Source organism: Taudactylus pleione, unplaced genomic scaffold (assembly GCF_031769625.1).
Source record: "Taudactylus pleione unplaced genomic scaffold, aTauple2 ptg000913l, whole genome shotgun sequence".
Classification (NCBI taxonomy): Eukaryota; Metazoa; Chordata; class Amphibia; order Anura; family Myobatrachidae; genus Taudactylus; species Taudactylus pleione.
In genome coordinates this window covers 213,442-228,670 of record NW_028285314.1, presented here as the reverse complement: position 1 = coordinate 228,670, position 15,229 = coordinate 213,442, and the positions used below count along the sequence as shown (strand labels likewise).

The window sequence follows — 15,229 nt, the reverse complement described above, 5'->3', positions numbered from 1 at the left end:
CCACTGTCACACTGTGCCTTCCTCTGTCACCCTCTGCCTTCCGCTGTCGCACTGTGCCTTCCTCTGTCACCCTCTGCCTTCCTCTGTCACCCTCTGCCTTTCGCTGTCACACTCGGAATTCCGCAGTCTCCCTCTGCCTTCCAATGTCACCCTCTGCCTTCCGCTGTCACCTTCTGACTTCCGCTGTCACCCTCTGCCTTCCTCTGTCACCTTCTGACTTCCACTGACACCATCTGCCTTCCTCTGTCACCCTCTGCCTTCCGCTGTCACCCTCTGCCTTCCTCTGTCACCCTCTGCCTACCTCTGTCACCTTCTGACTTCCGCTGTCACCCTCTGCCTTCCGCTGTTATCCTCTGCCTTCTGCTGTCACCCTCTGCCTTCATCTGTCACCCTCTGCCTTCCGCTGTCACCCACTGTCTTCCTCTGTCACCCTCTGCCTTCCGATGTCACCCTCGGCCTTCCGCTGTCACACTCTGCCTTGCTCTATCACACTCTGCCTTTCGCTGTCACCCTCTCCCTTCCTCTGTCACCCTCTGCTTTCCTCTGTCACCCTCTGACTTTCTTTGTCACCCTCTGCCTTCCTCAGTCACCTTTTGACTTTCGCTGTCACCCTCTGCCTTCCTCTGTCACCCTCTGCCATCATATGTCACCCTCTGACTTCCTCTGTCACCCTGTGCTTTCCTCTGTCACCCTCTGCCTTCCTCTGTCACCCTCTGCTTTCCTCTGTCACCCTCTGTCTTCCGCTGTCCCACTCTGTCTTCCGCTGACACCCTCTGCCTTCCTCTGTAACCCACTGCCTTTCTTTGTCACCCTCTGCCTTCTTCTGTCACCCTCTGCCATCCGCTGACACACTTTGCCTTCCGCTGTCACCCTCTGCCTTCCTCTGTCACCCTCTGCCTTTCTTTGTCACCCTCTGCCTTCCTCTGTCACCCTTTGCCATCCTCTGTCACCCTCTGCCTTCCTCTGTTACCCTCTGCCTTTTGCTGTCAGACTCTACCTTCCGCTGTCACCCTCTGCCTTCCGCTTTCACCCTCTGCCTTCCTCTTTCACCCTCTGCTTTCCTCTGTCACCCTCTGCCTTCCTCTCTCACCCTCTGCCTTTTGCTGTCAGACTCTACCTTCCGCTGTCACCCTCTGCCTTCCGCTTTCACCCTCTGCCTTCCTCTTTCACCCTCTGCTTTCCTCTGTCACCCTCTGCCTTCCTCTCTCACCCTCTGCCTTTCTTTGTCACCCTCTGCCTTCCTCTGTCACCCTCTGCCTTACGCTGTCACCCACTGCCTTCCACTGTCACCCTCTGCCATCCTCTGTCACCCTCTGCCTTCTGCTGTCACCCACTGCCTTCCTCTGTTACCCTCTGCCTTCCCCTTTCACACTCTGCCTTCCGCAGTCACCCTCTGCCTTCCTCTGTCAACCTCTGCTTTCCTCTGTCACCCACTGCCTTCCTCTGTCACCCTCTGCTTTCCTCTGTCACCCTCTGCCTTTCTTTGTCACCCTCTGCCTTCCTCTGTCACCCTCTGCCTTCCACTGTCACACTCTGCCTTCCTCTATCACCCTCTGCCTTTCGCTGTCACCCTCTGCCTTCCTCTGTCACCCTCTGCCTTTCATTGTCACCCTCTGCCTTCCTCAGTCACCCTCTGCCGTCATTAGTCACCCTCTGCCTTTCTCTGTCACCATGTGCTTTCCTCAGTCACCCTCTGCCTTCCTCTTTCACCCTCTGCTTTCCTCTGTCACCCTCTCCCTTTCTTTGTCACCGACTGCCTTCCTCTGTCACCCTCTGTCTTCCGCTGTCACACTCTGTCTTCCACTGACACCCTCTGCCTTCCTCTGTCACCCTCTGCCTTTCTTTGTCACCCTCTGCCTTCATCTGTCACCCTCTGCCTTCCGCTGTCACACTCTGCCTTCCGCTGTCACCCTCTGCCTTCCTCTGTTACCCTCTGCTTTTCTTTATTACCCTCTGCCTTCCTCTGTCACCCTCTGCCTTTCTTTGTCACACTCTGCCTTCCGCTGTCACCCTCTGCCTTCCTCTGTCACACTCTGCCTTTCGCTGTCACACTCTGCCCTCCGCTGTCACCCTCTGCCTTCCAATGTCACCCTCTGCCTTCCGCTGTCACCTTCTGACTTCCGCTGTCACCTTCAGCCTTCCTCTGTCACCTTCTGACTTCCACTGACACCATCTGCCTTCCTCTGTCACCCTCTGCCTTCCGCTGTCACCCTCTGCCTTCCTCTGTCACCCTCTGCCTACCTCTGTCACCTTCTGACTTCCGCTGTCACCCTCTGCTTTCCGCTGTCATCCTCTGCCTTCTGCTGTCACCCTCTGCCTTCTGCTGTCACCCTCTGCCTTCATCTGTCACACTCTGCATTCCACTGTCACCCACTGTCTTCCTCTGTCACCCTCTGCCTTCCGATGTCACCCTCGGCCTTCCGCTGTCACACTCTGCCTTGCTCTATCACCCTCTGCCTTTTGCTGTCACCCTCTGCCTTCCTCTGTCACCCTCTGCTTTCCTCTGTCACCCTCTGACTTTCTTTGTCACCCTCTGCCTTCCTCTGTCACCCTCTGCCTTTCTTTGTCACCCTCTGCCTTCCGCTGTCACACTGTGCCTTCCTCTGTCACCCTCTGCCTTCCACTGTCACACTGTGCCTTCCTCTGTCACCCTCTGCCTTCCGCTGTCACACTGTGCCTTCCTCTGTCACCCACTGTCTTCCTCTGTCACTCTCTGCCTTTCGCTGTCACACTCTGCCTTCCGCTGTCACCCTCTGCCTTCCGCTGTCACCCTCTGCCTTCCTCTATCACCCTCTGCTTTCCTCTGTTACCCTCTGCCTTCCTCTCTCACCCTCTGCTTTTCTTTGTCTCCCTCTGCCTTCCAATGTCACCCTCTGCCTTCCGCTGTCACCTTCTGACTTCCGCTGTCACCCTCTGCCTTCCTCTGTCACCTTCTGACTTCCACTGACACCATCTGCCTTCCTCTGTCACCCTCTGCCTTCCGCTGTCACCCTCTGCCTTCCTCTGTCACCCTCTGCCTACCTCTGTCACCTTCTGACTTCCGCTGTCACCCTCTGCCTTCCGCTGTTATCCTCTGCCTTCTGCTGTCACCCTCTGCTTTCATCTGTCACCCTCTGCCTTCTGCTGTCACCCTCTGCCTTCATCTGTCACCCTCTGCATTCCGCTGTCTCCCACTGTCTTCCTCTGTCACCCTCTGCCTTCCGATGTCACCCTCGGCCTTCCGCTGTCACACTCTGCCTTGCTCTTTCACCCTCTGCCTTTCGCTGTCACCCTCTGCCTTCCTCTGTCACCCTCTGCTTTCCTCTGTCACCCTCTGACTTTCTTTGTCACCCTCTGCCTTCCTCAGTCACCCTCTGCCTTTTGCTGTCAGACTCTACCTTCCGCTGTCACCCTCTGCCTTCCGCTTTCACCCTCTGCCTTCCTCTTTCACCCTCTGCTTTCCTCTGTCACCCTCTGCCTTCCTCTCTCACCCTCTGCCTTTCTTTGTCACCCTCTGCCTTCCTCTGTCACCCTCTGCCTTACGCTGTCACCCACTGCCTTCCACTGTCACCCTCTGCCATCCTCTGTCACCCTCTGCCTTCTGCTGTCACCCACTGCCTTCCTCTGTTACCCTCTGCCTTCCCCTTTCACACTCTGCCTTCCGCAGTCACCCTCTGCCTTCCTCTGTCAACCTCTGCTTTCCTCTGTCACCCACTGCCTTCCTCTGTCACCCTCTGCTTTCCTCTGTCACCCTCTGCCTTTCTTTGTCACCCTCTGCCTTCCTCTGTCACCCTCTGCTTTTCTTTATCACCCTCTGCCTTCCTCTGTCACCCTCTGCCTTCATCTGTCACCCTCTGCATTCCGCTGTCTCCCACTGTCTTCCTCTGTCACCCTCTGCCTTCCGATGTCACCCTCGGCCTTCCGCTGTCACACTCTGCCTTGCTCTATCACCCTCTGCCTTTCGCTGTCACCCTCTGCCTTCCTCTGTCACCCTCTGCTTTCCTCTGTCACCCTCTGACTTTCTTTGTCACCCTCTGCCTTCCTCAGTCACCTTCTGACTTTTGCTGTCACCCTCTGCCATCCTCTGCCTTCCTCTGTCACCCTCTGCCTTTCTTTGTCACCCTCTGCCTTCATCAGTCACCCTCTGCCATCTGCTGTCACACTCTGCCTTCCGCTGTCACCCTCTGCCTTCCTCTGTCACCCTCTGCCTATCTTTGTCACCCTCTGCCTTCCTCTGTCACCCTCTGACTTCCTCTGTCACCATCTGCCTTCCGCTGTCACAGTGTGCCTTCCTCTGTCACCCTCTGCCTTCCACTGTCACACTGTGCCTTCCTCTGTCACCCTCTGCCTTCCGCTGTCACACTGTGCCTTCCTCTGTCACCCTCTGCCTTCCTCTGTCACCCTCTGCCTTCCTCTGTCACCCTCTGCCTTTCGCTGTCACACTCGGCCTTCCGCAGTCTCCCTCTGCCTTCCAATGTCACCCTCTGCCTTCCGCTGTCACCCTCTGCCTTCCTCTGTCACCCTCTGCCTTTCGCTGTCACACTCGGCCTTCCGCAGTCTCCCTCTGCCTTCCAATGTCACCCTCTGCCTTCCGCTGTCACCTTCTGACTTCCGCTGTCACCCTCTGCCTTCCTCTGTCACCTTCTGACTTCCACTGACACCATCCGCCTTCCTCTGTCACCCTCTGCCTTCCACTGTCACCCTCTGCCTTCCTCTGTCACCCTCTGCCTACCTCTGTTACCTTCTGACTTCCGCTGTCACCCTCTGCCTTCCGCTGTTATCCTCTGCCTTCTGCTGTCACCCTCTGCCTTCATCTGTCACCCTCTGCCTTCCGCTGTCACCCACTGTCTTCCTCTGTCACCCTCTGCCTTCCGATGTCACCCTCGGCCTTCCACTGTCACACTCTGCCTTGCTCTATCACCCTCTGCCTTTCGCTGTCACTCTCTGCCTTCCTCTGTCACCCTCTGCTTTCCTCTGTCACCCTCTGACTTTCTTTGTCACCCTCTGCCTTCCTCAGTCACCTTTTGACTTTCGCTGTCACCCTCTGCCTTCCTCTGTCACCCTCTGCCATCATATGTCACCCTCTGACTTCCTCTGTCACCCTGTGCTTTCCTCTGTCACCCTCTGCCATCCTCTGTCACCCTCTGCTTTCCTCTGTCACCCTCTGTCTTCCGCTGTCCCACTCTGTCTTCCGCTGACACCCTCTGCCTTCCTCTGTCACCCTCTGCCTTTCTTTGTCACCCTCTGCCTTCTTCTGTCACCCTCTGCAATCCGCTGAAACACTCTGCCTTCCGCTGTCACCCTCTGCCTTCCTCTGTCACCCTCTGCCTTCCTCTGTCACCCTCTGCTTTCCGCTGTCATCCTCTGCCTTCTGCTGTCACCCTCTGCCTTCATCTGTCACCCTCTGCATTCCGCTGTCACCCACTGTCTTCCTCTGTCACCCTCTGCCTTCCGATGTCACCCTCGGCCTTCCGCTGTCACACTCTGCCTTGCTCTATCACCCTCTGCCTTTCGCTGTCACCCTCTGCCTTCCTCTGTCACCCTCTGCCTTTCTTTGTCATCCTCTGCCATACTCTGTCACACTCTGCCTTCCGCTGTCACACTCTGCCTTCCGCTGTCACCCTCTGCCTTTCTCTGTCACCCTCTGTCTTTCTTTGTCACCCTCTGCCTTCTTCTGTCACCCTCTGCCTTCCTCTGTCACTCTCTGCCTTTCGCTGTCACACTCTGCCTTCCGCTGTCACCCTCTGCCTTGTGCTGTCACCCTCTGCCTTCCTCTATCACCCTCTGCTTTCCTCTGTTACCCTCTGCCTTCCTCTCTCACCCTCTGCTTTTCTTTGTCACCCTCTGCCTTCCTCTGTCACCCTCTGCCTTCCGCTGTCACCCTCTGCCTTTCTCTGTCACCCTCTGCCTTCCTCTTTCACACTCTGCCTTCCTCTGTCACCGTCTGCCTTCTGCTGTCACCTTCTGCCTTCCAATGCAGAAAAAAAAAAAACGAAATCGCGATCCACGAACTTAGTACCGTTCTCCCGAATGAGAGCTTAGCGGCAGGGTATCACCATGGAAACCCCGCTGCTAAGCGTTCATTGGCTGAGAGAGGTCATCTCCCGTCTCTCAGCCAATGAACGGCTCCCTCCATTGTAGTCAATGGTGGGAACCGCAGGGTAAACTTTAATAACCTTGCGGCTCCCACCATTGACTACAATGGAGGGAGCATTGCATTGGCTGAGAGAGACGGGAGATGACCTCTCTCAGCCAATGAACGCTTAGCAGCGGGGTTTCCATGGTGATACCCCGCCGCTAAGCTCTCATTCGGGAAGTACCGTTCTATAGAACGGTACTAAGTTCGTGGATCGCGTTTTCGATTTTTTTTTTTGCCAAGTCCGGGGATGCCTACTTTGGAACGAAGAGGACAGAACCTCGCATAGGAGATGGTGAGTATGTTTTTTTTCACAGGTCCCCTATGGATATTTTACCGGACAAGTGGACCGATGCTACACGTTACATAGGTAAGTATGTGTACGTGTGTGTGTGTATCTATGTTTACTAAACTTATACTGTCACGGTGTGTGTGTCCTTTGTTTTTTTTAAACATTTTTTTACAGGTGAACTACAGGTACTAGTGGGCCCTTAATGCCCTGCATGCTGGTACTTGTGGTTCTCCAAGTACCAGCATGCGGGGCAGGCTAGCTGGGACTTGCAGTTCTACTTGTAAAGACAATGGGCCTGATTCAGACCCACTCGCGAGCGGCTGTCCGCTCGCAAGTGGGTCGATGTTATGGACTGAGCATGCGCACGACGGAGGGAGCTCCGTCGTGCGCATGCGCCAGACGCGACGAGCGAAGGAAAGTCCTTCGCTCATTGTGCCCGATCAAAGGGGGCATGCTGTCAATGTTGATTGACAGCTCGCCCCCTTTGGTGGGCGTGCCGGGGGCGTGCCTCCCTGATGGGGGCGTTCCTAAGGGAACGCCTCCGGTCAGAAGCCGGCCCACTAACATCACTAGTGATGTCAGTGGGAGTGATTTTGGCTCTGATAGAGCCAAAATCACTCCGGAGCTTGCGGTTGAAAACCTCAACCGCAGGCTCCGGCTCGCAAATTCGATGGTCGCGATGGTCTCGACCATCGCGACATCACAATGCACGCTCGTATAGCCTGTGGGTGGTGACCCACAGCTATACGAGCGTCCAGGAGGACGCTCCATGAAAATGGAGCCCGGCCCTCATTCAGAGCGTGCGCTCTGCTCAGAGCGTACGGCTCTGAATGAGGGCCAATGTTTGATATTCTTTATTTACACTACACCACACAAACAACCCGCCACCCACCGCCACCAGGGGTGGCGGGGATAGCCCCGAGCTATCAGCCTGGGCCTGGGGTGCCCTGGAGAGGGTGACCCCTTTATTGGGGGGGTCCCCAGCTCTCCAGGGATCCCCGGCCAGGGCTGACTAGCGGTCAGGGCTGATGCTGCGGCTGGGGGGCCCGGTGAAAGGGCTCCCCTGGCTGTGGCATCAGCCCCCCGCTAGAAAAAGTCCAGTGCTGCTTCTGGAACATACAGGGGAACCCTACTAATTTTTTTCCCCTGTATTTCCAGAACCAGGACCGGATCAGAGCCCAGAGCTGGTTGCGCAGAATACGGGGGACCCCTACGTCGTTTGTCCCCCGTATTTTGGCAACCAGCGCTGGTTCTGACTAGCCCGGTGCTGGTTGTGCTTAAGTACAGGGGACCCCTACGTCGTTTATCCCCTGTATTTAAGCACACCCAGCACTGGGTCACTAATGCCCGGGGCTGCTTGCTCTTTTTTGGGGGGGTGCACGCCATTTTTTAATTTTTTTACACAGGTTTTTTTTTTTTTTTTTTACCACAGCAGCACAGACGGGTCTCACGGACCCGTCAGTGCTCTGTGTCAATCACACAGATGCATGTAGCACGGATCTCATGAGTCCGTGCTACATGCAAATGAGCACCATAATGCTGATTGGCTGAGAGCCATGACAGACGGCTCTGTCAGCCAATCAGCACTTTGCCCATTAAAAGCAAAGGCATTTTTTTTTAAATGGCCGCTCGAGGCAAAACCTCGAGATCCGACAGCAGATCTCGAGGTTTTGCCTCGGGAGAGGGATCCGGGGCAGACAGGGAGATCCGAGCTTGGGCTCGGATCGCCACGGATCCCCGAAGTTCGGGTGGGTTCGGTTCTCAGGGAACCGAACCCGCTCATCCCTAGAAGTCAGCCAGGTGCAATACTAACAACTAGGGGTGTGCACCGGCCACTTTTTGTGTTTTGTGTTTTGGTTTTGGATCTGGATCTTTCTTTGTGTTTTGGATCTGGATTGGTTTTGCCAAAACCACCCTTCCGTGTTTTGGATTCTGGGTTTTGTGTTTTGGATCTGTATTTTTTTGAAAAAAAGCATAAAAACAGCTAAAATCACAGAATTTGTAGGTTTTTCTGTTCCTATGCTATTATTAACCTCAATAACCTTAATTTCCACTCATTTCCAGTCTATTCTGAACACCTCACACCTTACAATAGTGTTTTTATGTCCAAAAGGTTGCACCGAGGTAGCTGGATGACTATGCTAAGCGACACGAGTGGGCGGCACAAACACGTGACCCATCTAGGCGTGATACTGCAGTGGCAGACAGGATGGCAGTTTGAAAAACTAGGCCCCAAACTGTACATAATGCAAAGAAAAAAAAGAGGTGCAAGATGGAATTGTCCTTGGGCCCTCCCACCCACCCTTATGTTGTATAAACAGGACTTGCACACTTTAACAAACCAATCATTTCAGCGCCAGGGTCTGCCACACAACTGTGGCTGAAATGATTGGTTCGTTTGGGCCCCCACAAAACAAGCTGGCAATTAATCTGTCCCTGCACAAACTGGCTCTACGGAGGCAAGATGTCGTACTCATCCTCCTCATCCACCGATTCCTCACCCTCTTCAGTGTTGTGTACATCCTCATCCTCACAGAGTATTAACTCATCCCCGCTGGAATCCACCACCACAGGTCTCTCTGTACGTTCTGGAGGCTGGTCTCCCTGGAAGAGTTGATAATTCATTTTGATGAACATCATCTTCTCCACATTTTGTGGAAGCAACCTCCTACGCCTTTCGCTGACAAGGTTCCCGGCTGCATTAAACACTCTTTCGGAGTACACACTGGAGGGGGGGCAACTGAGGTAAAATAGAGCCAGTTTGTACAGGGGCCTCCAAATTGCCTCTTTTTCCTGCCAGTACAGGTATGGACTGTCTGACATGCCTACTTGGATGCTGTCACCGATATAATCCTCCACCATTCTGTCAATGGTGACAGTGTCATATGCAGTGACAGTAGACATGTCAGAAATTGTTGCCAGGTCCTTCAGTCCGGACCAGATGTCCAAACTTGGTCCTGCCTGCCCTGCATCACCGCCAGCGGGTTGCTTAGGATACCTAAGTTTTTTCCTGGCAGCCCCAGTTGCGGGAGAAAATGAAGAAGGAGCTGTTGACGTGTCACGTTCCGCTTAAGCTGACAGTGTGTTCACCAGCAGGTCTTTGCACCTCTGCAGGCTTGTGTCGGCCGGAAAGAGAGACACCACATAGGCTTTAAACCTAGGATCGAGCACTGTGGCCAAAATGTAGTGGTCTGATTTCAACAGATTGACCACCCTGGAATCCTGGCAAAGCGAATGAAGGGCTTCATCCACAAGTCCCACATGCCGAGCGGAATCGCTCCGTCTTAGCTCCTCCTTCACTTTCTCCAGCTGCTTCTGCAAAAGCCTGATGAGGGGAATGACCTGACTCAAGCTGGCAGTGTCTGAACTGACTTCACGTGTGGCAAGTTCGAAGGGCTGGAGAACCTTGCACAACACGGAAATCATTCTCCACTGCGCTTGAGTCAGGTGCATACCCCCTCCTTTGCCTATGTCATAGGTGGATGTATAGGCTTGTATGGCCTTTTGCTGCTCCTCCATCCTCTGAAGCATATAGAGGGTTGAGTTCCACCGCGTCACAACCTCTTGCTTCAGGTGATGGCGGGGCAGGTTCAAGAGTGTTTGCTGGCGCTCCAGTCTTTGGCACGCAGTCGCTGAATGGCAAAAGTGGCCAGAAATTTTTCGGGCCACCCAAAGCGTCTCCTGCACGCCCCTGTCGCTTTTCAGAAAATTCTGCACCACCAAGTTTATTGTGTGAGCAAAACATGGGACGTGCTGGAATTTGCCCAGATGTAATGCCCGCACAATATTGGTGGCGTTGTCAGATATCACAAATCCCCAGGAGAGTCTAAGTGGGGTAAGCCACTGGGCGATGATTTCCCTCAGTTTCTCTAAGAGGTTGTCGGCGGTGTGCCTCTTACTGAAACCGGTGATACACAGCGTAGCCTGCCTTGGAACAAGCTGGCATTTCTGAGATGCTGCTACTGGTGACGCTGCTGCTGTTGCTGCGTAAGGTGATACATCTACCCAGTGGGCTGTCACAGTCATATAGTCCTTAGTCTGCCCTGTTCCACTTGTCCACATGTCCGTGGTTAAGTGGACATTGTGTACAACGGCATTTTCCAGGACACTGAGGACACTTTTTCTGATTTTTCTCTACAGTCTCGGTATCGCCTGCCTAGTGAAGTGGAATCTAGACGGGATTTGGAACCGGGGACACACTACCTCCATCAATTGTCTGAATCCCACTGCACTAATGGCGGATACCGGATGCACATCTAACACCAACATAGCAGTCAAGGCCTCAGTTATACATTTTGCTTCAGGATGACTGCTGTCGTACTTCATCCTCCTCGCTAAGGACTGTTGGAGGGTCAATTGTTTAGTAAAAGTAGTGGTGTTCCTACTTCCTCTCTGGGATGATGAACGACTCCCAGCAGCAGCAACAGCAGCAGCGGCAGCAGTAGGCGTAGCAATGCAGGATCCTCCGGAGGAATCCCTAATAGGAGAGTCAGTCATGCCAGTGACATGGCCTGCAGGACTACTTCCGATCCTGACTAAGGAGGAAATTGACGAGGAGGGAGTTGACGCTGTGGTTTGCAGGTGCTTGGATACAACAGGACAATGGGATTTAGGTGTCCCTGGACTGCTTACGGTCTTAGCCAAAGTTTCTGAACTTGACAGTAACTTTTTATGAACGCGCTGTAGGTGCCGTATAAGGGAGGATGTTCCTAGGTGGTTGACGTCCCTACCCCTACTTATTTCACCTTTACATATGGTACATATGGCAAGACAGTTGTTGTCCGGATTTGGATAGAAATATTGCCAGACCAAAGAGGTGGAATGTTTGGTCTTCTGCCCAGGCATGACCGTGATGGGCTTTTTCATCCCACGGACAACAACTGTCTCCCCTGGAGCCTGATTTAAACAAACCACATCACCATCAGAATCCTCCTCGCCAACTTCCTCCTCAGCGCCAGCTACACCAGTATCCTCATCCTGTTGTACATCCACAGTGACATCTTCAATTGGCATATCAGCAAGTGGACTGTGGGTGCTCCTTTCAGCACTTGCAGGGGGCGTGCAAATGGTGGAAAGAGCCACCTCTTCCCGTCCAGTGCTGGGAAGGTCAGGCATCGCAACCACCACCACACTTGGACTCTCCTTGGGGATTTGTGATATCTTCTTAGAAAGCACAGTTCTTCGCTGTGCTTTTGCCAGCTTAACTCTTTTGATTTTTTTTAGTGGGAGGAGGGCTTCCATCGTCATGTGAAGCTGAACCACTAGTCATGAACACACTAGGGATCGACCTTAGCCGTTCCTTGCCACTCCGTGTCGTAAATGGCATATTGGCAAGTTTACGTTTCTCTTCAGCTGATTTAAATGTTTTTTTCAAGGTCATTTTCCTGAACTTTGTCATTTGGGATTGTATGTGCCCTCTATTATGACATTGGGCATCGGCCTTGGCAGACGACGTTGATGGCATGTTATCGTCTATGTCATGACTAGTGGCAGCAGCTTCAGCACTAGGAGGAAGTGGTTCTTGATCTTTCTCTATTTTATTTTTATCGGAGAAAGTTTGGTCCTCCATTTATGTTATATCGATTTGATATATACGTGCGGCTAAACACAGAAAATATTTTTTTATTTTTGCTGGAGAGTAGTGCACTTTTGGGTTACACCAGCCTTTAAGAAATGAGCCAGCCGGCTCTTTACTTATGGGACACAGGCGCACGCTTGGCGCTGCTCCTTTGTTGATGCACGTGCGGCTACTGCGCACACAATTCACAAACACAGAAATTGATTTTTTTTTTGGTTTGGCCTGTAGTGTACTTTGGGGGTTACAGCACCCTTTAACGGTCAAGCCAGCCGGCCCTTTACTTATGACACAGGCACACGCTTGGCACTACTTTGTTGATGCACGTGCTGCTACTGCGCACACAATTCACAAACACAGAAAATATTTTTTTTTTTGGTTTGGACTGGAGTGTACTTTGGGGGTTACTGCACCCTTTAACGGTCAAGCCAGCCGGCCCTTTACTTATGACACAGGCGCACGCTTGGCACTACTTTGTTGATGCACGTGCGGCTACTGTGCACACAATTCACAAACAGAGAAAATAATTTTTTTTTTGGTTTGGACTGGAGTGTACTTTGGGGGTTACAGCACCCTTTAACGGTCAAGCCAGCCGGCCCTTTACTTATGACACAGGCGCACGCTTGGCACTACTTTGTTGATGCACGTGCGGCTACTGCGCACACAATTCACAAACACAGAAAATAATTTTTTTTTTGGTTTGGACTGGAGTGTACTTTGGGGGCTACAGCACCCTTTAACGGTCAAGCCAGCCGGCCCTTTACTTATGACACAGGCGCACGCTTGGCACTACTTTGTTGATGCACGTGCGGCTACTCCGCACACAATTCACAAACACAGAAAATAATTTTTTTTTTGGTTTGGACTGGAGTGTACTTTGGAGGTTACAGCACCCTTTAACGGTCAAGCCAGCCGGCCCTTTACTTATGACACAGGCGCACGCTTGGCACTACTTTGTTGATGCACGTGCGGCTACTGCGCACACAATTCACAAACACAGAAAATAATATTTTATTTGGTTTGGACTGGAGTGTACTTTGGGGGTTACAGCACCCTTTAACGGTCAAGCCAGCCGGCCCTTTACTTATGACACAGGCGCACGCTTGGCACTACTTTGTTGATGCACGTGCTGCTACTGCGCACACAATTCACAAACACAGAAAATAATTTTTTTTTGGTTTGGACTGGAGTGTACTTTGGGGGTTACAGCACCCTTTAACGGTCAAGCCAGCCGGCCCTTTACTTATGACACAGGCGCACGCTTGGCACTACTTTATTGAAGCACGTGCGGCTACTGCGCACACAATTCACAAACACAGAAAATATATTATTTTTTTAGCTCTTGGGGGGAGCACCCCTGATGGACAGAGCACCCCCTGGACAACACTACAGCACCCCTTTAGGACTGGGACACTGCACAGGACTTTGGAGTGGACACAGCCCCTATGGAGAACTGACTGCACAACACAGTCCAGCCAGCCCCTATGGACTTTGAAGTAGTGGACACAGCCCCTATGGACAACAGCAGCACAGCGCATCACAGCACAGCACAACACTACTCTGCACTACACTACACTACACAGCCCAGCCAGCCCTAACTCCCACCCTCCCTCTTCACTGTCCACAGCCGAGTGAGAAAATGGCGCCGACGCGGGTACCTTATATAGGATCCAAAACCCGCGAGACTCGGAAGGCGGGATGATGACGTTTTGCCTCGATTTCAGAATCAGAGTCAGGCGGGAAAAGTCGAGCCTGACTCGGATCGGACTCGGATCGGGGGGGCTCGGGGGGGTTCGGATTTCAGAAATCCGAACCCGCTCACCCCTACTAACAACGCAATGAGATGTGTACAGTTCTGCATAACCACAAAGAAATGAAATTTTTCCTTGCACTTTTCCTTTGAGTCACATGCCCAACTTACTGCCAACTCCTCATCAGCACCAATGTTTCTCTGCATTGATAGACTACATGCTGAGGAAAATTGATTTAGGGCCTGAATCATTATGGATCGCTATTGTGATCGCAGCTGCGATTACACACTCAGGCCGACTGCGAAAATATGCTAATGACTGCAATCGCACAGCCACCATAGAGACACCAAATACCGTTTTTGCACATCAGTAATACCTTGCAATCCTGCATATACATTGGAAACATCGAGTAACACCGGCCCCTCACTCACAATTACAGCAGGTCTGACCTTACTCAGAAATTGCTAACCTCATCGCACACAGTGAGTACACAAGCTGCATATGCCATTGCACTGGCTAATTTATACATGCCCATGCAATGGCGTTCAAACGGGCAGGCACGCCTACGTTTCTACGACTACTCCCCCGTTACCACCCCCATATGTTGACGTCCCATCCCTCTGTTTGCAATTGCTTTGTATCTGCATAGGTGAACGCAGAGCGATCGCAATGCTAACTCGTGCAAGTGCACTGCGATCACTGGCGTCACTAGGCGGGTGCAGGGGGTGTGGGCCGCACCGGGTGACAGCATCTGAGAGGGTGACACAAAAATAGCAGACCTCCTCCGCTATTTTGGTATCACCCCTATGGATGGTGTCACAGTGAAGCCAAGACACGGAGACAGGCAGGGATAGACTGTGGGCTGCCACATCAGCTGCAGAAGCGCTGGGGAAGCCCTCTGTCTTGAGAGAACAGGAGGCAATAATGCCCCCAAGATCAGCAAACAAGGGGGCATGGCTTCGCAGGCAGAGGCCACTCCCCTTTCAGGGAAGCCACGCCCACTCCCGGGCCGCAGGCCTACGGCGCGCAAAGGTACATAGACCATCCGCACAATGTGTCATTAAGGTTAGTGATGCCTCTGACTGCGATGCATACACATGCGCAGTATGCACCATTGACCAATCTGCGTACGCGGTTGCAATTGCGATCCATAATGAGTTACGCCCTTGGTCCATAAAATAGCTGCCAGCACTATGGGGTTGGCAATAAGGTCCAGAATGCTGAAATACTCACTTTGTCATTGAATTATGCACAGGGATAAGCCTTGCCAATCATGAAAGTAGCTACAACACTACAGCTATACACAACAATGGACCAAGCCGAGATTATGGGATTTTTCAGATCAACAGCAAGTGGTGGTGCAATGACGGGAAAACAGTAGGAGCTGTAAATGCATGTGGGATAAGCTGCCAAAGTAAGTATTCAGATATTTGGTTGTTAAGCTCTTTTACAGAAACAGATGGCTGCTTTGCCTGTAGAAAGCCTTATGTATACGC

The 15,229-nt window shown here is 52.7% G+C and overlaps 1 protein-coding gene across 1 annotated transcript in view; it reads left to right on the top strand.

Annotated features, from left to right (window-relative positions):
- LOC148473730 (lysozyme C-1-like) overlaps positions 1–15,229 on the top strand; it is a 104,983-nt gene that overhangs the window by 65,931 nt on the left and 23,823 nt on the right. The window contains exon 2 of the mRNA XM_088459521.1: positions 14,989–15,147. Within this exon, the coding sequence (XP_088315647.1) occupies positions 14,989–15,147 (159 nt within the window). The remainder of the gene's footprint in view (positions 1–14,988; positions 15,148–15,229) is intronic.